Raw genomic sequence first — 24,419 nt, forward strand, 5'->3', positions numbered from 1 at the left:
AAACAACACAGGTGTTGGTATAACATGTAATAAATGAAATGCAAGAAAAGAAAACTAACACACAGGAGACACACTTGTGATGGATGCCAGTTTGTTCCAGAAAATAGGACCAAAGCGCCAAAAACATCTCCCTCTAGGTTCATTTGGAGCCACCACTGCATGTTGATCCGTCATGCTTGGATTGGGTGGTAATCAGTGAGCAGGTCAGAAATGTACTAAGGAAGCCAAACCATAAAGTGCTTCATAGACTATTAGTAGAATTTAAATTGTTTCTGTATTGCACTGCGAGCCACTGGAGTGGTTTAAGTAACTAGAGTAATACAGTGTGTTTTGACTTGAGCTGAAGCTTTTGTGACTGTCTTTTTCCAGCAAACAATCCAGCAAAAGAGCATTACAGCACAATCATCTTGACATGTGAATCTTCTTTGAACGTACTTTCCAATTCATAAAACAGTGTCCGGGTTCAATTAAATGTAGTTTACAAGCTTGTTTATGGGACCGAGATAACCTTATTAGAAGTGATGGGTTGCCGTCAGAATATGAAGACACACTGTTTGATTTCTATTTATATATAATGTTGCCAAGCAGAGACATGTTTGAATAAAAAACAAAAGTCCATTGATTGACCCTTGTGGAATCTCTGATGTACGACAAAATAGTTTTAGTCAATTTTAAGCTACCTATCCTATCTTTTACATAGGAAATATAACCTTTTATGACCAGCGTTACGAACAGTGTGGTCTTGTTTTCTTTTGAATGACTTTTGCATTTCCGTGTGCAGCTAAGAATTGAATATGAATGTGCATCACAGGTTGTGACATGGCAGTCGGTGGCTTTTACGGTAGTACACTTTGGTGTTTGGAGTATACAGCCATCGACTATAAGACAAGATATGTTGAGATCGAATTTACTTGTATTAATCTCAAACTTTTCTTGTCCCAAAGGTTGCTCAAAAATAACGTGAACATAATAATTACAAATCCATTTGTGCACAAGTTGGGTGAAATGTCTTCAAATGGTCTGGCCGGATGTATTGGTAAAGTCCAATATGTTAGTTTGTAAATATTCAACAGTAGTCTGAAAGTGTGGTAACCCCAGATAACACCTGACACGGATTTCATAATCTACCATTTAAAAACAGTAAAAAAAAGTGGGAGCAATCTACTGGAACTATAAAGTAGACCATGGCAGGAAATTAAACTGAACTCTTGGCTCACTTAGAGTGTAAAGCTATTTTATTCCATGTTTCTTTTCTTTTGAAGTGTTTTTGTAATGAGCTTACCCAGTTACTGGAGAGCAGATACATGACTGCTACGAATGCACTACATATCACATGAAGGATAAAAAAAACGTTAACATCTTCGATAAGCTATTGTACTGCCTTTACACTTTTAATGAGCGACACATCGAGCTAAAACATAGTTTTTTCAATTGTACTGGTCAATTTTTTGATTTTGGTTTATTTTGCTGCCTTAACATGTCTTCTTTCAGACTAGTCGTGAGAAGAAACGTCCAATACACATTCAGGTGTTTAGTTTACTACACTTTTTGTTTTGCTAGATTTCACTTAAAATCCTCAAATCTATAGATTTCACTTAAATTCATCCAATTAGATAATCTGCCTATGAGAAAACTTGTAACACAAGAAATAATTTATATTTTTGACTATATTTTTGGACTAGTATTTTCTGATTTATATCGTGATAAAGACAAGTATCCAGAATTACCTCTGTAAAACCCTTGATTAATTTTAATCTTTATTTAATGTTTTTGTCTTCTGGAAATGTATGCGAATTAGCAAATCTTATCGCATATTGCAACTTACATTTCAATAAAACTTGTAATGCAAAAAATGTCTTAAAGTAAGTAATCACGTGGGGATGTTTAGTTTTTTTTGTTACATTTTAACTTTCATTTCTCCTCTTTTTCAACCATCGTATTTGAGAACATCAGAGGAGCCTTAATCTAGCATCAGCACACCCTGCAACAATAAACTGTGATGACCTCTGGATTCTCTCACAGCATTCACTGCTTTCTACATTTTCAGACTAAATGAAAGTCAACTATGCTCTCAGGTTCACAATGGCCATAAGGAAACACAACTAATTTGTAGGTAATTAGGAGCTTATCTGGAGGCACGGACGCCTTGATCCTTAAAGTTATTGGGATCTGTGAGTCATGGAAAATTCCAGAGCTTTGGAGAAACGTCGACCCTTTCTGATGTGAAACTTAAGACTGTAATACTGACTGCCTGACGACTTCAATTGGTCACACCGCTAGGTGCAGGCCATTGTTAATATTTGACAGTTGTAGTAAATAATTGCAGAATTTGGTTATTTGTAGTATACTGTACAAAGTTATCTTAATTTAACTTTACAATGTAATTTGCTTTGGGTCTTTACGGTTTGAGATAAGGGTATATGACGTTTAAGTTTTGGACTTTTTTGTCAGACATAGCAAGCGATTTCAAAGCCCCTTGAGCTTTAAGAAATTGTGACAGGTATTTACTGGCATGTTATAGACAATAGACAGCAGCAATTAAAGGTTCAGTGTGTGGGATTTGGGGACATGTAGTGGTGTGGTTGCAAATTGCAACTAACTAAACACTCATCCGCTCACTTCTCCCTTTCCAAGGCTGCTGTATCGTGAGTAGGCAAATGCAAAACCATAGGACTTTCTCAGAGTCCAACCTTATAATATAACTAATTAAGGAACAACAGAAGTCAGATGGTTTGACACTCTGTGGCCCATGTTACAACAGTTTTCTTAATGCATCAGAGAACGTGGTGCCCTTCAGGTAACGTAGAGCCAATAAATGCCCAAATTGCTCTACACTGTACCTTTAATTGATTTATTATTGATAACATGAGGTCATCATTGGATCTGTCTTTGTAAAAAAAATGGAAATGATGTCTACAAAGTATCATATTTCCACGAAACTAAAACAAACAAACCTGTATGGTATTTTGTATATTAGTGTAACCAAAATGTCATGTCCCAGCTACGATAGATAGATAGAGAGATAGATAGAGAGATAGAGAGATAGATAGATAGATAGATAGATAGATAGATAGATAGATAGATAGATAGATAGATAGATAGATAGATAGATAGATAGACTGATGCGATGCTTGCTTGGATCAGGAGATGCTGTGATTCTGGATCCCAGTCACTCTTTAAAACCTTCCTCTTGCGTTAGGGTCGGCAATGACCCTTTTTAGGTTTTAAATGCATAAAAGAACCACATACAATGAGTTTACTGCATCAAGGCTTTTGACTTTGTCAGGAACCACTATTTCAACAAAATAAAACCAAAACATTGTTTTCACTAAATTATAAAAGTTTGAAATTATGACCATTACACAACAAGACCAGTAAAGCCATGTCAATTTATTTTAAAAGGAGCCAACTTGACAGCTGAACGCAGCATCTGATCGCTGATAGCTTCAGTTTAACATGAACTGCAGACGCAGGGACAGAGGTGTACATTCTTTTATCTCATTCTTCAGAATTTTTACGGCAAATTCCAATTTTCTCCACGTACCTATCCAGTATTAAACAACTGATAATGTGTCTAAGGGCAACCTGACATTTTCGCCATAAGACCTTTATTAGGAGATGTCATGTTAATATTGATTGAAGTGAGCTGACTGGTCACTCAAGGCTAACACATGACTTTATGCAGATTTTAACATAATTTTGAAGGCAGAAATTTAACTTATTACAGTATTTAGACATTGCTACTTATTTTAATTTAAAAAAAAACAACCTAAATTCAGTAAAACATTCAACCTTGAATTTCCTCAATACGTAAAATGAATTAAAAAAGCAAAAAAAAAAAGAACAAAAATACATTATTGATTAACTATTAACGTTCACGTTTATATTTAGAAGGAGAAAATAAAAATCGTTTATTACACCGTTTATTTCCAAGTGCATCTGTCGGCAAGGGAGAAGACCTTCAAAATAAAAGCGGGAATTGTGTAACACGACTCCAGCGCCGTCTGAACCTTCTAACCGGAAGCACCATCTTTATTCCGGCGCCGGGTCAAGACTTTTATTTTGACAGCAGCCCTGGAAAGCTCCGCCGCTTGTTTCCTTGCCTTTTAGCTCGACAGTGGTGCTGCTGCTGAGCCTCGGCGGTGTGTATGTGTGGATGGTGGACCGTTAAAACACCGACACCCCCTCCCCACCCCCCCACCGGCCCGCATTAAAATGCCTCATCGCCGCGTGTAAAACGGGCGAAACTTCTTCGTGGGAGGGGAGAGAGTCAGGTCTCCGGGCAGGTTTAGAGGAAAATACAGGCAGGATGTTGCAAGTTTTAGCTTGTGGCGCCGTAGTTTTTCCCGGTCTCTTCTTCGCCTTTAGGAAAATCCTGCCGTGTGTGTTCAAACACTGGAGCGATGCCGACGTGGTGCTGGTCAGCGAGAGGTAAACCACATAAATTCATCCTTTTATGTAATATTTCCTGTCCATATATGACCGAACACTGTAAGCTAATGTATAGCATTTGACCTTGTTTGGTGGCTTGTAGCTAGTAACGTCTCCCCCCCTCCCCTCCCCATTCAGTTAGCTAGCTAATCTTGTTATATATTTTTTTATGTAACGTTGGTATTTTTATGATTACTGCTACGTCTGTCGAATCAGCGGCATGTCTACATTTTGTGTAAATTGAATTTCCTGTTTTAGTTTGTTCTTAAACGTTATTGCTGTTTGTGCTAAATTGGCACAGTAATCCATCCCCAAAATTTACAAGGATGATTTTGCAAATATCTCAGCTAAACTATCGGTCCATTTAAAAAAAAAAAAAATAGTATATAATAGTAGTGACTCCATAGAAAGCCTGGAAAATATAGCGTGCACGCTGAGCCTTGTTGGACGTGCTATTAGTAGTTGTATGTGTGAGTAAGTGTGTTCAATTAGTCTGTTTTGTTTTTTGTTTTTTTACAAAGAATAAGATGCATCATGTTCTACTTGCATGCAATGGTCTTATGGTGACTCACATGCAATAATAAGAAGTCTGGGACATCATTAAAAAATCTAGCATCCCCTGGGGCATTGTAACTGATCCCAATAAGAAGTGACAATTTGTATTACATGTGAACAAACCCGAGCTTGAACCATGTGTGCTCATCAATTCTGTGACCAAACAAGTGATTTTATTCTAATATTTTAAATCTGCAGCCTCTTCAGTAACTTTTACATCACCTGGAATGGATTTGGCAAAAGGATAATAATTAACACAGTTTGCATATACGTGTGTGGGTCAGTGTGACTTGCTCACATGTGCACAGCTCAGTTCAATGCTCATTTGTACGCTGTCACTCTTGCTAATCCTCTGAGCTCCGGTCAGGGTTGAATGCTGAGTTAGCTAGGCGCTGGAAAACACTGAACCTTACTCTTGAATAATGCTTCTACTAATTTACTAATGCTCATCTAACGGAAAATGTTCCTACGCGCCTCAAGGGATATTTCGCTGCTTGTTTGTGACTTAACCGTCTCTAAAGGCGACTTTATCTGCTCTGCCACAAAGGTCCCAGGCCTGGATCACGCTCGTATCTTTGATTATGCTGGAACAGTTTCAGTAGAGTTCATGTGTGCTAAATTACGTGACTTATTTTTTGTTTTTATGTCCCTGTGTGGTTATTGTGCAAATCTAATTGTGTTAAATAGATGTGTGTGTGTGTGCTCTGACTTTAATTAAATGCATGTGGTAAAACTTAACTGGCAGCACATGACAGTTCACTGTGACTTAGACTTCACGTATGCAATGTAATGTATAGTGTTCAAAGTCACAAATCGGGTTACTTTAGTCGGTGAGGTAGCGAAAACATCTACATAACAGTAAGATATCAGTTTAATCACTTTGTTTTACTATGATACAAATTTGGCTCTGAAATGAAAGCGTATAATATGTATTTTGCGAGTTGAAAGGAATCCGGATGTTCCACGGCGCTTGTGAGAGATGGATTGAAAGAAAAATGATCACAATCAAATTAGTAAAGCCCACCAAAAATGTAGAGAATGGGTCAAACTCCTTAAACAATGGATGCCACAATTCCCACAATGCAACATGATAGCATCGCTCATGCAACTCTCTCTGCATGTGACCATGCCTTTTTAAAAGGCAAATCTCCAGTTTGCATTGTAGGCAGTCTGTTAAATGTTTTTTTTGCTTTTATCTGAAGTTGACAATCAGATAAAATAGAAGCACATACTAGAACGTATTGAGATGGCACCAGGTAAAATTGGAAAAATATTAAATGATCAAATGTCCCAATAGTTCAAAGTTTCATTCCGACATTGACTTTTAATTCCAAATCATCAGCGTTTTCTTGCATGCCTGTTCATTGTGTCTAAACCTCTTTTTCCTGAACATTTGCAGATAAGACAAGGCCACACTAATATTAGTATTATTCTATTTGGAGGATGAGACAGCTTAATTTTGTTTCAGACTTGTGTGATTCAAACATTTCCAATAACTCTAGCGCCTTGTCGACTACAATAGCCAGTGTATTGAGAAAAAGATAATATAATTTCTAAAATTAATTTCTTTCTATCAAAAACATTTTCATTGTGGTCAACTGTTTTCTCACACAAAGGGAAGCAATCTGACAGCCTAATAAATTGAAATAGGCATTTATATTATGTAAATGTCTTCAAATTTGTTGTATGATGACCTCATAAAAAAATCCCAACAAACATTCACTCAAAATCCTAATAGAAGCTAAGAGTCATACAGTCTGTATGGCCCCAAAAAGAGTTTGTTTATTAACTTTCTAGTAATCACATGACAGTTTCTAGCCTATTTAGCAAGTGGCCATCGAAGGACATCTCAAACTATTGTCAACCTAAGCTGTACTATGTACTGGATGTCTGCCACACAGGGAGAACTTCCCCCAGTGTATCCAGTGTGTCTGGAAAAGGGAGAAGTGGGTAATGAGTGTCAGCAATGGTAATGTCTGAGTAGACAAAAAGATGTTATGGGTACTTACCACAACACTTGATTGACATGCGATACCAAAAAGTGTTGAAACGCAGCAGCATTTGGAGCTTAGCAAAAATGAAAACCTGCATTGGTGACTACTGACCAAATACATTAAATCAACTAAAAAGGTCTCATGTAGACTATGGCTATGAAACGGTGGACATTACATTACATTATAACTCTCAGAAGAACCGTCCGCTAACTTACCTGAATACCATTTAAAATCGCCACTTAAAAGGGCAGCAAATGGTTTTCAGTTGGTCAACATTTAATTGCTTGACCAAAAGCAACCCGGGAAGCCAACGCCACTTTCCACACGTCACTCGGAAATGTTTTTGTTACCAAGTAACAAACCAGCCGAGTTCAAAGTTAATGGTAATTGCTAGCTTATAGCAGTATGAATCTGTTGGCTAAACAGATCAGTTATAACATGCAAACAATGTTAGCAACGCTAACTTGGCTCAAAGGTAACCTTTAGTAAAGTAAACATACACGTTGACGACAAGGTAATGTGCTTGTCTTCACTCCTAAATCCCATTTCACAATATCTCAAGACAAAGCCGGCAGGCCAGCTACGTTTCCATTAACAGGGAAGCTTAGGAAAATCAAGCCAAAAGAAAGGTCAACCACATCCTTGACAGCAACCTTGAAGCACCCAATCAACCGACATATTAGAGGCCGAAAGGTAGCACTTAACGTTACATGTTCACCACATCTAACTAACCCCAAATTGACTGCAGGACTGCACTCAGTCCTCATACAGTAACATCACTTCTTGTAAGCTTTGTTTATGCCTTAACACAATTGTCCTTTCATTTAAGCAATCCAGTTAGAGAAAGGGCGATTTCTACTCTTGACGACGACTAGCCTCTGATTGGCATTTTTTTAGTCCTCTGCTCTTATTTGTTATGTTCAATAAAAAAAGGTGTCAACTCCTTATTGTAACTCAATGAAGATATGTGGACCCCCTCTCTAAACATTAGGGGGTAGGTAAAGTATTGGCTGCACCTGACACTGTGGTGGAGTTCAGTACAATGACGCCACAATTGTTAGAAGCCTTAAAAATGATGCCACAGTTGAGTCAATGGCTCTGAAAGGCTGACAATATGTTAAACATTATGTAATATTTAGTTTGCAAACTGTATGTTTCTCTGAACTAATATTTATTATAGGAAAGTTTAATAAACATTATGGAGTTTGTACACGCTAATCGGGTAGTAAGTCACATCTTTGTTTAATACATTTAAAAGAATATATACCCTTTTAATGGTAGTTTACGTTATCATGGCCACCAACTAGAGGCCATAGTTAAGGACCGTTTGACCTAATGATTTTGATAAATTGTGATCCATAAATTGTCAGAATATTGTGAAATTGTATAGCGATTAGCACACATATCCAGATAACTTTCTGTTGATTGTCTAACTGACGTCTTTATGTTATCCTACCGGAGCGGTTAAGGAACAATGCAGTGAGGGATGGAGCCGCATCCAGAGACGCCGTTCCTACTTCCCGTGAAATGCACTCTGTTTCCTTTTTTCTTTCTTCTTTTTTTTTCCTCTGCTGTCGCTTTTTCCTTTCGCTCTGCTGCAGCACCAATGCAACTACAGATTACGTAGCCCATTTACTGGAGGAGCTAAAAAGCACCACTCATGACTGTCAGACACTGAGCGTGTGACAGAACATGAAAGAGCAAGTTATCCGCGTGGAACGGTCAGATGTAAGATTTTTGGTTGTAAGTGAAAGGGAAGCCGGGTTTGTCACCGGTCCGACTCAGAGGGGAGGAAAAGACAACATTGCCGAACAAGGCAGCAAAGCATTCTTGCCTTTTTTGCCCTCTCCACGCTACTCACCCCGTCAACCTCAAGCTTTCATCAGCGGAGAGAGCGGGGGGTTATTGGTGGACACACAATGAATGAGTTGTGTAAAATCTGGGTCTTGTGATTGAGTATGCGACCGTACAGTCCTAGAAGGCAGCGAGGCGTGGGGATCAAATGTGTGGGTGTGTATATGCGTGGATTTCTAGGGGTAGAGTTCATGGGGGATGGAGAGAGAGAGAAAGAGCGAGAGAGTCCAGTTAGTCATTTTCAGCTCGGGCCTTTGGTTTTATAGTTGCCAGTCACGTGGCCTTTGGTTTTATAGTTGCCGGTCACGTGGCCTTTGTTGCCTTGCCGATGTCATGGCCGCATTCCCATGGAGATTGGTGCGAGGTGACAGCAGGTTCAGGCAGGAAACACAAATACACCCTTTGTTTTCTCAATCTCGTCGTTTGCAACGCGCAACTTGTTAGAGAAGAGAAAGAAAAGCCCCCTTTATTGGCCTTGTAAAACAGGTCAATGCTTAACGGTAGGACCAAAAGTCTAAATCTTTCCTTGTGCTGTGAGATTTCACAGGTCCTCTAATAATTGAGGCTTGACCTGAGACCCGAGTCGGGCTGGGTCCGAATGATATCCACTCTAATCAGATCGGGTCCCGGTTGTATCGACCAGGCTCTCGGGCTCTGTGAGAGTATGTCCAACATTTGAGTGGTCTAGGACTGTCAAAATTGTGAACGAATGTTCCTTCAGTATTTGTAAAAAAAACAATACATGGATTAAAACTATTTGTGCATTATGTCCATGACTGTGTAATAGCCACGAGCGATGCCTTGAGCTAAACCTTCTTTAGACCGCCCATATCTATGTATTCATGGCCCTCAACGGACGAGGAATTGCTGTTTTGTGAAGTTGAAATGAGTTATCTTTACGATACCACCCCTCCTCTCCGCCCCCTTATTTCACTACAAAAAGCTAGATAAGGTGGTGCCTGGCTGGAGGGAGATTGCCTGAACAGTTCTGCCTATTACCAGTATATATAACAGGAAACGTGTTTTCTGTGGTTAAAAAGTATAATCTTGTCTGACGGCATGTACTACCAACCCATCTTTTAGGCCGTTGCCTCTCCAGCATCTCAGGCGCACAGCTCATAGATGTGTGGTTTATTTACATGACACAGTATCTCTGCCATCATCAAGTTTGTTTGTATTAATTATTTCTCGTGCCGCTTGACCAAGCCCTTACAATTCATTTTCAATTAATGAAAGTGACAGTGTGACTCCGATTTGGTGGTGCATTCAATACACGTGAAAACAGCTGCAATAATGCTGCCTTTTTACTTATTTTTTTTACATTTTGTACATACAAACAATTCGTTGACAGCCCTAGAGTGGATCCCTGGGGATCTGCCATTAGCTCTGATCACGTGATCTATGAAGTTCAGGAAAAATTTACTTAATGCGTCGCCGCTCTTTTTGACTTCAGCTGCTTGTGAATTGACGGAGCAACATCACCAGCGTTGGTGTTCTCGAGCTAGTTTGTTTTGGTGGACTGTATTTTGGAACCGAATGGGTCAGACTCACTTCTGCCCCCCTTATTCATCGGGTATCTTAAATCTTTTGAAAAATAAAAGATACCTGATCGAGGCAATACTTTTGATCACATGAGGAGCTGTGTGTAAGATTTGTCCTTAAGGGTGGCCAGTGAAAACAAAAGTTTATCCCTTTGGTAGCATGATACTTCTTTGTGAATTTCATGGTAATCTGTGACATTGTCACGGACCGGGCCCGACAGTAAAAGGGGGATGCACACAAAATGAGTGCCTTAACAGAAAAAGAAAAACAATTCCAGAGACAAACCGTGATCTTTGAACACCGACCCAACTGGTGTCTCGGGGAAGAGAGAAAGAGACCCAGCTCAGACCCGAGAACCTTTTTAAGTGAGTGCCTCTAACGAGCACAGGTGTACCCACTTTCCTGATGACACTCTGCCACGCCCACCTGCACACCTGCAGGGACAACGGCCAGTGGCAGAGAGTCGTCACAGACATTGTAAGATCACACGGTGAACAACTAAGTGTACAATAGGAGAGATTGTGGAGCGACCCAAAATAGAATGTTGTTAAATCAAACCATTAGACTTGATCTGATCACTCTGTGTGCACGAATGTAAACGTACAGTCCTGATGGTTCAATTTTAAAATCAATTGATAGTCCCGACCTCTAATTAGTTTTTAACAGTCCAAATACAGTATCAACCCTAAATGAGGCCTGCAAACCACAAGAAAAAAAGGGTTTCTTTCTCGCCTCTGAAACAAGCAAGAGCTGAGTGACTGTGCCCGACCAGATGCGATCTCCCCAGGTAACCTGTGTTTGTCTCCAGTCACCGGCGTAGGTGGTGATGAGTAGGTGTTGAGCATAAAGCCCCGACACACAACGTGCAGTGAAAAGCTGAAACAGTTAAACAGTGTTGTGTTAAAGGGCCGACTGTCCATTATGGCTGCAGCGAGTGTTGGGGAATGAATTACATGTTTTCTGATTTCAAAGCAGCTTACTGTCAGTGCTGCCAAGTTGGAGAACAGCCAGGGAGAGAGCTCGTCCGAGCAAAAGCGGCCATTCATACTTTGAACAAATTGGTGATATAATCCAACGTCCTGTTTTTAAAATGGCCAGAATTTATTTATTTTTTTGGCAGACAACATACTGGGGGGGTGGGGAGGTAAGGGTTTCTTTTAATGTCAAAGTTACTATTTTAACACAAGTTCACGGCTTGTGAGTATACTTTTGAGACCGGTGCCTCTGAATGTGTGTGCCTTGCGCCACCTCACAGGGTGACACTTCAAATAGAGATGTACCAAGTTCTCCTATATCACAGGTCTGTTTATAGATGAGGAAAGTCGAGGCCAAGCACTGCTAATCCCATGATGTTACACCCTAGTTGTAGGTCTGACTGCTTATACTGTATACCTGAAGGGACACTTTTTCTAAACTTGACACAGATTCGTCGGGTTTCACCGGTCCTTCAAAGTGAAGCCAACACAGGAAGCGCCTTTCTCGTGGATTCTAGGGAGCAGGAAGCGACTCCTCCGGTTGCAAAAATAATTCAGATTGTATAGAAGTCGATGAGAAAACTTGACCCAACTTCTCACTTGATTTGTTACCTCATTAAACACAGTGAACATGAGTTCAAGTTGTCAATCTCCAGGTTCAAGTCTTTCATTTTGTGAATCATGGTGCCGTGAAGAGTAAAGGAGACGGTTGAGCAGAGTGTGCTTTGGGGGCGTGGCTGCTTTTGTGATTGACAGCATTCTCCGAATTTTAAACTCTCTAAGTGTGTCGTAACATTTCGGGTGCCACAAAAATGTCTTGTTCAGAGTTCGGTTGTACTTTGCTCAACTCTCATGTGCCGCTTCTGGTTGCAAAAATACACAAAAGAATACTGAACTCAGGGCTTCAAAACAGACCAAACCAGTGGGTGACGTCATGGTGATTAGGTCCATTTGCCATGCTGTCATGACTTAAAACATAGATACCGTCATGTTATATTTGCTGCTGTAGAGTGTGGTTAATAACTACCCATGAATGTATTGTCACGTTGTTTTTTTCTCTCTCAATATCTTTTTTGTCTTTCTCAGACTGGTGTCCTCCCTCCATGCCGTCATGGCGACCACGGTAGGAGTCATCGTTGTGGCGTCATGCCGGGAAAGCGTCATCAACGACAGGTGAGACCGCCACGTCTTTAATCCCCTCCGTGAAACACTTTTGAATCCCACTGATTTCCCCACTCCACACACAGACAAGGAACGTTGCTGAGGAACATGCTAACAGATTGGATGTTTTGTGTTTTTAGCTTTGCTCGACCCGTTTGCTTGAGGCGATGTAATGTGGCTCCCCTGGAGCGTTTTAATGTGGAGGGAGCACTGCGGTGGACTCTGTTCAAATAAAAGCCTTTTAATTGGGACGTTGTTTTGTCAGCAACCGGTCATGTGGTCACTTAGGAGGCAATTTGTCCTTGTGTGCTGTGACTCATTCTTAAAAAGTTGTAACCTAGTTTAAGATTAAAACTCCTTCGTCACTCCTGCTCTCACTACTGTATTGGCAAAATAAAATAATGGGAAAAACATGGCGTACCAGCTTTAAAAGTGATATGTTTACTTTTTAAACAAGTGCAACGAGGTGGATCGAATTCTGGCTGACGTGAAGAGTGGTTCATGTGGATTTTGAGTGGTTCCTCAATGCATTTGAGCAATTGCGATGTAATGTACAGTCTGGCAAAAAGCAAAGAAAGGCAACTTTAATTTTATTTACGTAACAATATATGTATTTTTTAGCCTCCTTTTTATTCTTTTCAATTTTCTAGTTTTACCTGAGCTCTACGTCCACGTCAGCACCCTGGTAGCAAGTTAGCACAGAGTTAGCCTCCGGCCGCATTTTTTGGGGAAGTGTGAGGCTAAGCTAACGCTAGCGTAATAATCCTACCGAGTGCACGGCCAGACGCGGGCAGGCCCAGTTTCAGGCTGCTAATCTCCACCGCCCCTCCTCTTCCCCCACAGAGCTTAATTCCTGCACAGCGCTGCTCAGTTCGGCTGTCCTGTGACGTGCACACGGCCCGGAGCTTATGGGACACATGCCCCAGAGTCAGGCCCCATGAATACTCTAATGCTCTATCACAATCTGTCACTTCATTTAGCCTTCATTGCTTCTGTTGCAATAACTTTATGCAACGTTTTGCAGTGGAAAAACATCCAATACTGAGGTTGGAGTTTTAAAAGGCTGAATGATTAGATGCTTTATGTGGAGTGTGTCGATGTGGAGCATGCTCTATCCCAAGCTGACAAAAGGATGGTTTTGGTATCCATGGTCTCATCACTGAACAGCTAAATTAAAAGACTACCCAGTCTCACAACTTGAGGTCCCTTCTTTTGCCCATTTTTGGCCATCAATCTAGTCAGTTATCAGCCGAACCCTAGCCACCACTATTGATTTTACCTCCAAATAAAGTGGTTGAGATAATACAGCTCAACTGTTGGGTGTGTGTGTGTCTTGAAACTTGTTTGTTTCTTGCCCCGCCCGCTTCACTTTTGCGACTGTCCCACCTTTCCAAACGGTACATTGTCCTTCTCACCAATGGAAAGGATGCCTAAGGCTACAAAAACAAAAATGCTGTACTGAATTGTCCTTTAATAGTTCAACCTAAAAACAAAATGAAAAAATTCAGAAATCTTACTGCTTTACAAAAATGACATGCTTTTAAGCTTCAAAGCGACTATCTAGTTGCGGTGCAACAGGTTCGGCATGTATCGCGGTTCTTTGGTTTCGGTTCGGTTTGTTTTGCACTTCAGAGCGAAGAAAACAAAGCCGATTATAATGTGTTTTGTTCTCCAAATTTCATGCATGAAATGACCCTACTTAATCCTATATGTTCAGATAATTGGCTCTTCTATGTCTTTGGCACTTCATCAAATTATTAGCAGGTCTCTATGTAATAGTGCTGCAATGGTTCAACAAGCCCGCAGTTCAGTTTGTATGACAATGAACAGTTATTTTTCATGGTTTGGTTTGGCATCCTTTGTATGAAGCCAAATAAATAGGTACCTCTAACGTTATTCGTGTGTTGGTCGGAGATGCATCACAAAAGGGAGTTTTTAGGGATGGCCTTCTAAATATGGCTGTTTTTTCCCCCCACATGTTTGTCACACTTGCGGAACTCGCCAAGGTGCGTCCTGTCTAAACAATTGGTTAACATTGACCCTGTGAATATCAATTAAAATATTTTCTCTTAATTAAACAATATGCCTGCATGTGTAACTGGTTCAACATGTTTTCTTGGTGGTCGGTACCATTTAACCATATTTGGAGATTTTCTTTTGTGTGCGCACAAAAGAGAAAATGTATATATAAACAAACATTTATATGCCACAGAATCGACTCACGCAGCCCTCCTTTCCTCACTGAGTGGTGTGTTGTGCCTTACTGTTCTTAATCTCCATTTGTTAACCTTAAGAGCTGAAAAGCCCAGTCAGAGGTCAGTAGCTCTGCAGCTTTACTCTGTGCTGTCCACATAATTAACCATCACGGTAACCGGTGCTCATTAGAGGGCTGCAGCCATCCACGATGTGTATTATACTGTACTTACATAAGTCTGCCTTAAAGCCTTTGTATGCTTATGAGAAAGGCAAGGCCGATAGGTTAAATGAGCTTCTGTGTGTTTTCTTTTATTGATACTAAAGGTTGTTAAGTGTGTGTGTGTGTGTGTGTGTGTGTGTGTGTGTGTGTGTGTGTGTGTGTGTGTGTGCTCTCCATTACTACCGAATCATTAACTTATCAATGACCAGTATTTGGCATGCTAATGTTGTGTCAGACTATTCCGATCACATAACAAACCATTGCTATTGCAAACACAACAAATAGATTTTTAAATAGGAAAAATGAGATGAAAGCATGAATTACGTGTCCAGTACAAATACAGGGTATTTACATCTTTTTTTTTTAATTATTTTTTTTTTTTTAATCCTCAGGCACTGGCTGGCCACCTACTTTATCCTCTGGTACGGTGTGCCCTACATGACGTACGACATCTTCGCCATGTACCTCAGTCACTACCACCGCTTCCGCGTCAAAGGGCACGAGGACTACAAGCAGCATTCACTGAGGACCGTGAAAACCTTCGTCCGCAGAGACTTCCTGCTGGTGTTGCATCACATCGCCCTGCTCACTATCCTGCTGCCTGTCACACTGGTGAGGAGGGAAGGAGGGAGGGGTGGTGAGAAAAATGAGGGTGGGATTGAGGCGCCATTGAGGAGGTCTTGATGTCAGAAGTCAAGGCCAATAATTAAGATCAAACCGAATGTAATGCAGGCTGTACCGGTGGTGATGGATCACTAGCTTGCTGCAGCGGCTGCTGGTAGGAATCGCTGTCCTGCAGTGCTGGTGGAAAAGTGATTAGCAGCACAGATTATCACCGGTTTACTACAACTCTTATGGGTACACAATACAAAAATAATATATATTGTGATAAGAAAATAAACAGGAACTTTTAATCCCCTCCGTGAAACACGAAAAATTTTAAATTATTCAATCTGGTACACTTTGAAAGTAAAATTACAAGGCGGATCAACAATCGTGTTCTTTTGTGAACAATTTCATCATGAACACATTGATTGTGTTGATACAAATGGTGATGACACCCGCATACGTACAACACATGGTTCACGAGATGTGGTCCAACCCATCAGAATTGTAAAAAATGTGTGCAGTTTAATATGAAACGCCCATTGAAACTTAAGTATATTGGCAAAATGTACAAACTTTCAGCTGTTTTCAATGAACTCAAACCAGAACAATTTAAATAGCTCAACACCACTAATACTACAAGTTGTTTCTACCAATTCAACACCAAATGATGCTTTCAATGACTGCAGTCTCTCAATGATTCAACCCCTTCGTGACAATGAAATGAAAGATGTGAGAAGTCATGTGTCCTCTCAGTGCAGTCCACTGCCGGTAATCCGTCATTTAGTTCATGCCGCAATGTAGTGCATTGTTTTCAAATCAATTGAGCCGCATTATCTCCTAATGATTACCTAAGTGGCAACAATAAAATAGGCATGAGGCTCACTGTTATAGATTACCAATCAAGTCCTTTTCAAGTACATTAGTGTGCCAACATGCTAATCCAAACTGGTTCTGAAAGCATCTCTTATCTCACTGTGCGACCTTCAGAATCACCGCACACGTGCAGATCGTCTCAACGTTTAGTGCACATAGTTTGACGCCGCTCGTAGCTCATATATTCTTTGGTTTTTACAGGCCTCCTTTTGTATTGTAATGACCTTTTTAAAGAAAGCAACCAACCGAAATGACGACGGAACTCAAGTTTGAACTGAATAAGCTGATTCTCATCAGCAAAGTGGTTGGAAATGTCAAATGACACTGCAACGGTTAAAATTTGTTGTGGTTGAGGATAAAGGGCTTTGAATGCGTCTGAAGGAAAGTACTTGTTGGATTGGCAAACATCCTCTATATACTTTCGGAAACCAATTTTTAGTTGGAACTTCTCCCCTTTTTTTTTCATTCTTTACACCTTTTTTTCAGAACTGCATCAACAGTGTGAATGCCTTTTGAGGGAAAACAGATTGTCTGAAAGCGTGTATCGTCATCCCCGTTAAAAACGGTTAATCATGGATTACATTTATGAGGCATTTTATGAATAAATCCCTCAACTGAAGTGTTGGTTACATTCTAACCATGAAGTTGGCAGCTTCATGCGGTAACGTGGAATACTTAACTGATCTACTGTATGGTCCATTCAAAGTACAACTTGGTCAGGCCAAAGGAATAGCTGCTGGTCAGGCTTCAATGTAGTAAATGGCCGGAAAAGGTAGAGAACTATAATGTACCAATTATTAATTACTTTCCTGGAAAAATCAGCAACGAATAGTTTTGTTTGAAGGAAAAAGAGGGATGCAGGTAACAAAAAAGGAGACTTACCGTGGACCATGATGACATGTAGTGCAGGTTTTAACCTACTGAACCCCTGAACCTGAGTTCACTGAGCACAGTTTGAGCAGTATAGCATGCAAGGAAGTTCTTAATAGTGCCGTTTTCTGAGGATTTCAGTGTTGGCCGTAGAAGCCAAATAATAACCCACACACTTCAAAAAGTTCAACTGGCTGACGAAGTATTTATACGTCAAAGAGTTTACAGAATGATGTAACACAGCCACCCTCCTCTGCGAGTGGTACCCAGGTTAGCAGGCCAGGTGCAGTGGAAACCCGGCCCTCTTGTTTGCACTGTCAATATGAGATCACATTACCCTACATTATTCAGCTCCAGCCGCAGTCACCCTCTCTTTTCTCTGAACTCGCCACCCCTCCCTCTGATACTCCTCTTGTTCCCTCACCCGTCAGCTCCATGCCACCAATGCATGAGCTGGTCGAGTCAAGTAATAGGAAAAGTTTGAATTAGCCATTGGCCTTTTTATTTTTGACAGCAGAGTAGTTTGAACATAGTTATGAAGCACAGCTTTAGTCGAGCGACTGTGGCTCTGTGGCATTGCAGTCTTTCAATCAGAGGATCGGTGGTTCGAACCCGGGCTCTGCTAATCCGTGTCGATGTGTGCTCGAGCAAGACACTTAACCCCGAATTGCTCCTGTTGCTGTGTCTACGCTATATAGCGCAAAAATGTAAGTCGCTTTGGATAAAAGCATCAGCAAAATGAAATGTATAGATATGTATTAGTTAACAACATTAAATGATGGCTGCATCCCATTTAGATGAGCCAGTTTAAGGGTGCCGCTAGTGTTGATTGTTAAAAAAAATTGATGTTATTGATGCACAATCACTTGCCTGGCCTACTGGGATAAACCTATATGGAGCAATTATTAACGTTATTGCTTCGACCTTTGCTTTTCCGTCTCTGACAAGTCAAAATGTCCCCTGTGAATAACATTTATTTATACAATTGACATTTGAAATGAGGAAGGCACTTGAAAATGACATGGTAGCACAAAATGTAAACCATACTTTGGTGTTTTATTTGAGATTTTATTTAACCCCCCCCCCTCCCCCACACACACATGTTCTAAAACGCTAGCAATTAGAAAATGAGAAAAGCCGATTAAATCACCATTAAGAGGTAGATGATGATAATACTGCAAATTAGCCTGAAGTCGAAAGTACCAGCCGCTAAATTATGGTCACAAGTATCTGTGAGGTATCGCCCCCGATGCTCACCAAAATAAGCAGATCAGTGATGGATGAGACTGACAGGATCCACATTACTTCTGGACCAACCTGCTCATTATATTTCAGACGTATACTTACACAGGGAATTAATGATGGGCACATCAACATCTAGTCAAGACTGCTGGCGTTGTACTGGTGGACAGTGTGCAGTGATCCACAAGATAGATTGTATGTTCACTTCAACCGTTTAGCTCCTGGCTAACCGTTAGTCTGGAGTCGTAAATGCATCCTACATTTACACACAGGTGTGTATGGAGTGGACTGTTAAGATGCATTCTTTGACAAATGGTAAGCATCAGATGACACCAACCACAAAAAAAAAGTTATTTTGTTCTCAGTGGCTGTATACAAACTAGTTGAGGGGACCGGTGCATAAGAATGGTGTGTTTTTAGAGTTTGGAAGTTGTTAACTTAAGTAAATGGAGGGGAAATGTGCTGTATTCAAAACGGCACATGATTAAAATATAGTATGAAGCATTTTAATTATTTATTTACAGCCCAAAACCACAAATTAGCTTCAGAAGGCTTTACAATCTCCTCGATGTGGTCCCGGGACAACAAGATGTTCTTAAAGTCTCAAAAGTATTACTATTATTGACTCAGGTCAGTTTTAGCTGTCTCACAGAAGTCTCACATTACTATTCTTGGAATAAGACTAAAATGCCCTTTCGGAGGCCTCACGTGGCCTTGTGCTTTCAGCTGTGTCAGCAAGTTTGAAATTCTTTTGACAGATAAAACACGTTCCGGGTGAAGTTCAAATGCTGCCTTTTGCAGCGTTTCCGACATCCATAGACAAAGGTAACGCACGCCCACGGCAGGTGGGCCTGGGATGAGGTAGCCGCGGCGTTTGTTAGCCGCGGTGTAAAGTTTCCCTCTGCGGTCTCCATCATTCTTTCATGGGCAGATGGCGAGGCCACGTCCAGAGCCGCTCATGCTTTATTCATCTTCACCACACAGCAAGCTAGGCTACCAGACTGCGCTCGTCTTTTGTCTGGAGTCTCTTCATCCATCTCGACTGAGTCACCTATTTCAGGACGGCCGCTCTAACTATACAGAAAGCTTCTTTCATTACGTATGCAGAGGACATCGCTGCCTCCTCGGCTCGCCGCACACTACCTTTTTGTAGTTGTTGTTATGTTGAAGTTGTGTTAGAATGAGACTGAATCTGACTTTTGCGGTTTGTGGCATTGGAAAAAGAATACCCCAGAGATTGTCTGACCAATATCCGGTAAAGGATTTCACTCTCGGTGTTGCTCCTAAATTTAATCCACCGAAATCGTAAATCTTTATCAGCCTGAATATGTTGCAAGTAATTCTCGCAATGAAAAGGAGGAGCAGTTTCAGTCTGGCTTTCAAGGTGTCCCCACCTTGTTGGTCTGTCTAGGAATCGCTCCTCCCCTGACTTGGGACACTCCGCAATAGACTGTTCGTCGGTGACGGGACGAGAATCCTGGTCTCCGGGGTTGAAGTTCAATACTTTTCATCCTGGCTTGAACATTTATTTCCTGTGCATCACGCTGATCCGAAATTGTTACAGCAATGTTTGATTACAGATACCTGAGAGGCAAGTGGGGCCATTTTGTTTTTTATCTTTCAGTGAGGTCCTTCAGGTACTGCTGTCAACTGATTATTGAAGAGAGGCTGTCCCATACAGACAGACCAACACTGACATCCTATCTCAACAGATAGTACACGAACATTACACAGAATAATATATAGAACTATCAGTCCAAATCTGTCAGAATCAACCTTGAGAAACACGTGGGTTTAAAACCTGATAATGCCCCCTTTTGAAGCCTCTCTCCACCGAGACCAAAATTGTCCTTGAATGTCAGCTGTGTTTTTTCTCCTTCTTCTTTCCATGCTCATGTTTGTTTGCTCACTCTGCGTGTGCTCTGTTTGTCTGTTCCTCAGTTCTGCAGAAGGGAGCAAGGGGATTTCTTCATCGGCTGCTTGTTTCTAACGGAGCTTAGCACACCTTTCGTCTCCCTGGGGAAGATATTTATTCAGGTGAGACGGCTCGCACGTGCATTCAACAGACTCGGACGTCATACACCTGTCATGTACTTTATACTGTCCCTTTATCCAAAAAGAACAAAGGTTTTGAGAAAGTGTAGGGTGAGCATATGAAGATTGTTAGCGAGGTCAACTAGCATTCAGCCAATCATTTGCTAAAAGAGCAGCAATTGTATAATCCCAGCTGAGCAAACAGAACCACACGTCAGGCCTCCAGCGGTGGATTTTTCTACGAGCAGAAGTGGTACGCATGGGGCTGCAATAAGAGTGAGTCTTTCCACAAAAAAAATAAACGCAAGTAAAAGTATAAGAAATATAATTAAAAGTGTGTTCGTCTGCTTCTCGTGTCACATTAATTAGCTTACTGGTTGCATTTGAGAAGTGTATTTTTGGTTACTTCAGATTTAGTTATAGCCATAAACGCTTAAATTATAGTGGCGTAAAAGTGTAATTTGAAACTACCTCTCGCCAAGATATGAACTGAGCCGTCTAAAATCAATGTCCCTGGCCGAGCAAAAGAAAGTCACTCACGCTCAGGTGATGTGCAGTGTCTTGCATCATCAAAAAACCTGAGTATCTCCATTTCAGTTGAGATGTCACTTGTCACCGTACCATCAATAATTAAGGCGCACGGCTCACCAAAAAAAACAAAACAGAAAACCACTTCAGTCAGCGGCATTCAGCTAAGGAGCCATGACAGTGTTTACTCTCCCTGCCTCATAACCCATTAACAGCAGTTAAGGCCTTCATTAGTTGCACCCATACAGCGGGCATTACCTCGCGCACGCTGACAAGCACATGTCAGCGTGCCGCCAGCGGCATGCGTGTTTTTGGTAGAGTCGTGATCTAAGAATAGAAGAGGCTTGCTGTGTTTTCCAGTGAAATCAGTGGACCGCCAGGTCTCTGCTGACATCTGGTGTTAGCAGAGGAAGAAGAGAAAAACGTCGCTCTACTGCTCATCTTTGTCTTTAAAATAACAAACAAACAAAAAACGCAGCCCTCCTTTTGGACTGGATCAGCACTCACAGGCACTTGTTGATGTCTACTGATCTCTGGTGTGTAGACCAGGGGCATTCTTTGGAAAGAATGGTGAAGCGGCAGCAAAACCCCCACGAGCTGTGATCTCTTAGAAATCCTGCTCCTTCGCTGACAAAAGAAAGTGTGGGGCTTCTACTGTATTGTTTCTTGCTACTGGTTTTTGGGACCGATATCCATAACTGTACTCTTAAAGTGATACCCATACTAATAAAGTGCTTAATGTAATACCCCCCCAACTGGTTTGAAGTGTGTAGTATCGCCATACTTTCAAATTAACTGCCGACTCCATCAAGTACCTCACGCTCGACTTGACTGCAGTCGCTGCTGTGGCCGTGAGCCGATCAGATGTTGTAATAAATCTACGCTTGAGGTGATTGGCGGTCAAGTAAAAACAAATACGAACAGCCAATAGGTCACTGTACAAATACAAAAGATTAAATGCATGTATTTTTTGACTGTAGAAATATTGATACCACTTTTTTTGTACTGGCTTTTATTGCTTAATCCACTTAAATGTATCAAGGACTGATATCCAATCCTAACTCCAGTAAATGGCCATGCAGGCGTAGAAATTACCTTTTGACGTTTGATATTACAGAGCTGTCGTGCCGAAAGCCACGTGCATGTCTACAGCGAGCCAGCCGTAGTTCAGGCTAACTCGAGTTGAAGCAGAAACCATTTCTTTTTTTATTCTGCTGTTAGACAAGTGGACATTTTGTCCTGCTGGCAAAATGAAGAGTCAGGTGAACCTTGAAAGTTACTGGTGTTCATCCTCTGTGGATCATGATCATCTTTATCTAGCTTTTTGGAATCGTTAGTGGAGCTATTTAGGCTGAGTGGACGTTTGGCCTCAACCCACACCTCCTCGCCCCGGGTTACGGACGACGAGAAGGAGGACGACGGGAGAATTAATAAATTAAAAGGACATCCATAATTGATGAAGATTTCAAACGCACACCTCTTGACCCAAAAAACTGTTCTACTCGCGACTCTGACCCACAAGCTGACAGTCCAAATGTCTCCCCAGATCACAGATAGAGGACCCTGAGTTCAGGATGATGTCATCACCAATATTTTACTGTGAAAGAGGGACTTTGATGTGTCTTTTCAAACATATTTTTGACATAAACTAAGAATCACTGAACATTTACCACGGGGAAACATCATTTTCTTTAACACTAAAACATGTTCTCATCCTCCACAACCTCTTTCTGTCCCTCCCTCCCCTCTCTTTTGTGTTGTGTCTCCTCCACCAGCTCAACCTCCAGGAATGCTGGCTGCACAAGGCCAACGGCGGCATGGTACTGCTCACCTTCTTCGTGTTCCGCATCGCCCTGTTCCCGTACATGTACTGGGTGTACGGCCGCCACTACGGCATCCCACTCTACAGCGTGCCCTTCCACCTGCCGCTGACCACCAACCTGGGCAACATTTGCATCCTGACGCCGCAGGTCTACTGGTTCGTCCTTCTTTGCCGAAAGGGCTTCCGTCTTTACCGGCGCAGCCGTATGCCGGACTCGTCTCCCGTGGCCTCGGTCACTGACAATTCTAAGGATGATTGATATCAGAGTTCACGTTTTGCCCGCTCAAGCCGCACACTCAGCTACTAACGCAACTACTTCTGCAAAGGCACTAGTTTGACTTAACACATTTCAAACCCCACCATTGTACTGTAGTACACCAGGACTGCCTGCTCTTGTCCCACAACTCCTGGGCATTTTTTCGCACACTTTAAGTCCTCTGTTACAATATCTGCTGCCTAAGTGGACCTCCACCAATACAGCTCTACTACTGAAGTTTGATGATTAGCTTCTTTTTTTTGGGAAGGGGGGCGGTTGGGAGGGGGGGGGGGATATTTTGACTCATGCCTGGATCTTGTTGAAGTGCTACACTGCGTCTGTCAACACTGAAGAAAGGTCTTTTTTTTTTTTTTTGCTTCACTGCGAGAGAAAAAGAAAAGAAAAAAAAACCTGGAGTTAAAAAAAAAATTAAAAAAAAGCGGAAGAAGAGCTTCCACGGATAGACATTATCTTTTTCCTTTTACTCCAACTGTGTTTACGGCCTCTGCTGACTTTGAAGGTCTGTTACAGTGTTTGTGTGAGTGGCTGCTACGACAGGTTGTATTTATTGGGATGATTTTGCTGTCGAGTGTCAGATAGTCGCGTTTCCCCTCCCGTCCATTCGCCGAACCCGCCGCCGACCAGGAGGATTGGGAGTGGTTGTGGTTGGGGGGGGGGGGGGGTTCAAATTCGAGCAGTATTAGCAGGAAGAATACATGTCACCTCATTCAACGCTCGAGAGCGTTAAAAAAAACAACATTTTGTCGACACCCCGGTTAATGTGACTTTTCACCTCTGTTCATTTTGTTTGTAGTTTTCCCATAGAGCATGTTACAGTGGCATCATCAATCCCACCCCCCCTCCACCCTGTGACATCACATTTACGTCCGAGGCTTACTTATTTTCCAGAAGCCGTCCCTTTTCAGCAGGGCGCGAGCTCTGTGTGCATGGTGTGTGTGCCCCCCCGTCCCCCCCCGTCCCCTTCTCCCATCCCAGATTCAATGCTGCACTCATGTTCTTGGGATTACGTCCACTTCCATTTTAAGAAAGCTTTCAGGAATTCGGTTTGGCAATATCCTCCTCCGTCGGAGCTGAGGAATGGTGGCACCAACAAGGGATTACCTCAGTTGTGGAAACCATTTGTCATTTTTCATGATATGCATGGCATTAAACACGTCCATGCTGGATTATTCATTTTGACAGTTTACTACAAAGTGCAGTCAAGACCTCAAATGAATCATCTTGAAGAAAAAAAAAA

At 41.5% G+C, this 24,419-nt stretch overlaps 1 protein-coding gene across 1 annotated transcript; it reads left to right on the forward strand.

Annotated features, from left to right (window-relative positions):
- Positions 1-4,122: 4,122 nt before the first annotated feature.
- Positions 4,123-23,398, forward strand: tlcd3a (TLC domain containing 3A). Its single transcript, XM_068599732.1, has 5 exons — positions 4,123-4,431; positions 12,437-12,523; positions 15,320-15,539; positions 20,463-20,558; positions 22,859-23,398. Exons 1-5 carry the CDS (start codon positions 4,310-4,312, stop codon positions 23,162-23,164), a joined length of 831 nt encoding a protein of 276 aa, XP_068455833.1. The 5' UTR covers positions 4,123-4,309; the 3' UTR covers positions 23,165-23,398.
- Positions 23,399-24,419: the final 1,021 nt, after the last annotated feature.

This window comes from Clinocottus analis, unplaced genomic scaffold, assembly GCF_023055335.1.
Source record: "Clinocottus analis isolate CAN_PGR_092001 unplaced genomic scaffold, fCliAna1.0.p SCAF_5, whole genome shotgun sequence".
Taxonomy (NCBI): Eukaryota; Metazoa; Chordata; class Actinopteri; order Perciformes; family Cottidae; genus Clinocottus; species Clinocottus analis.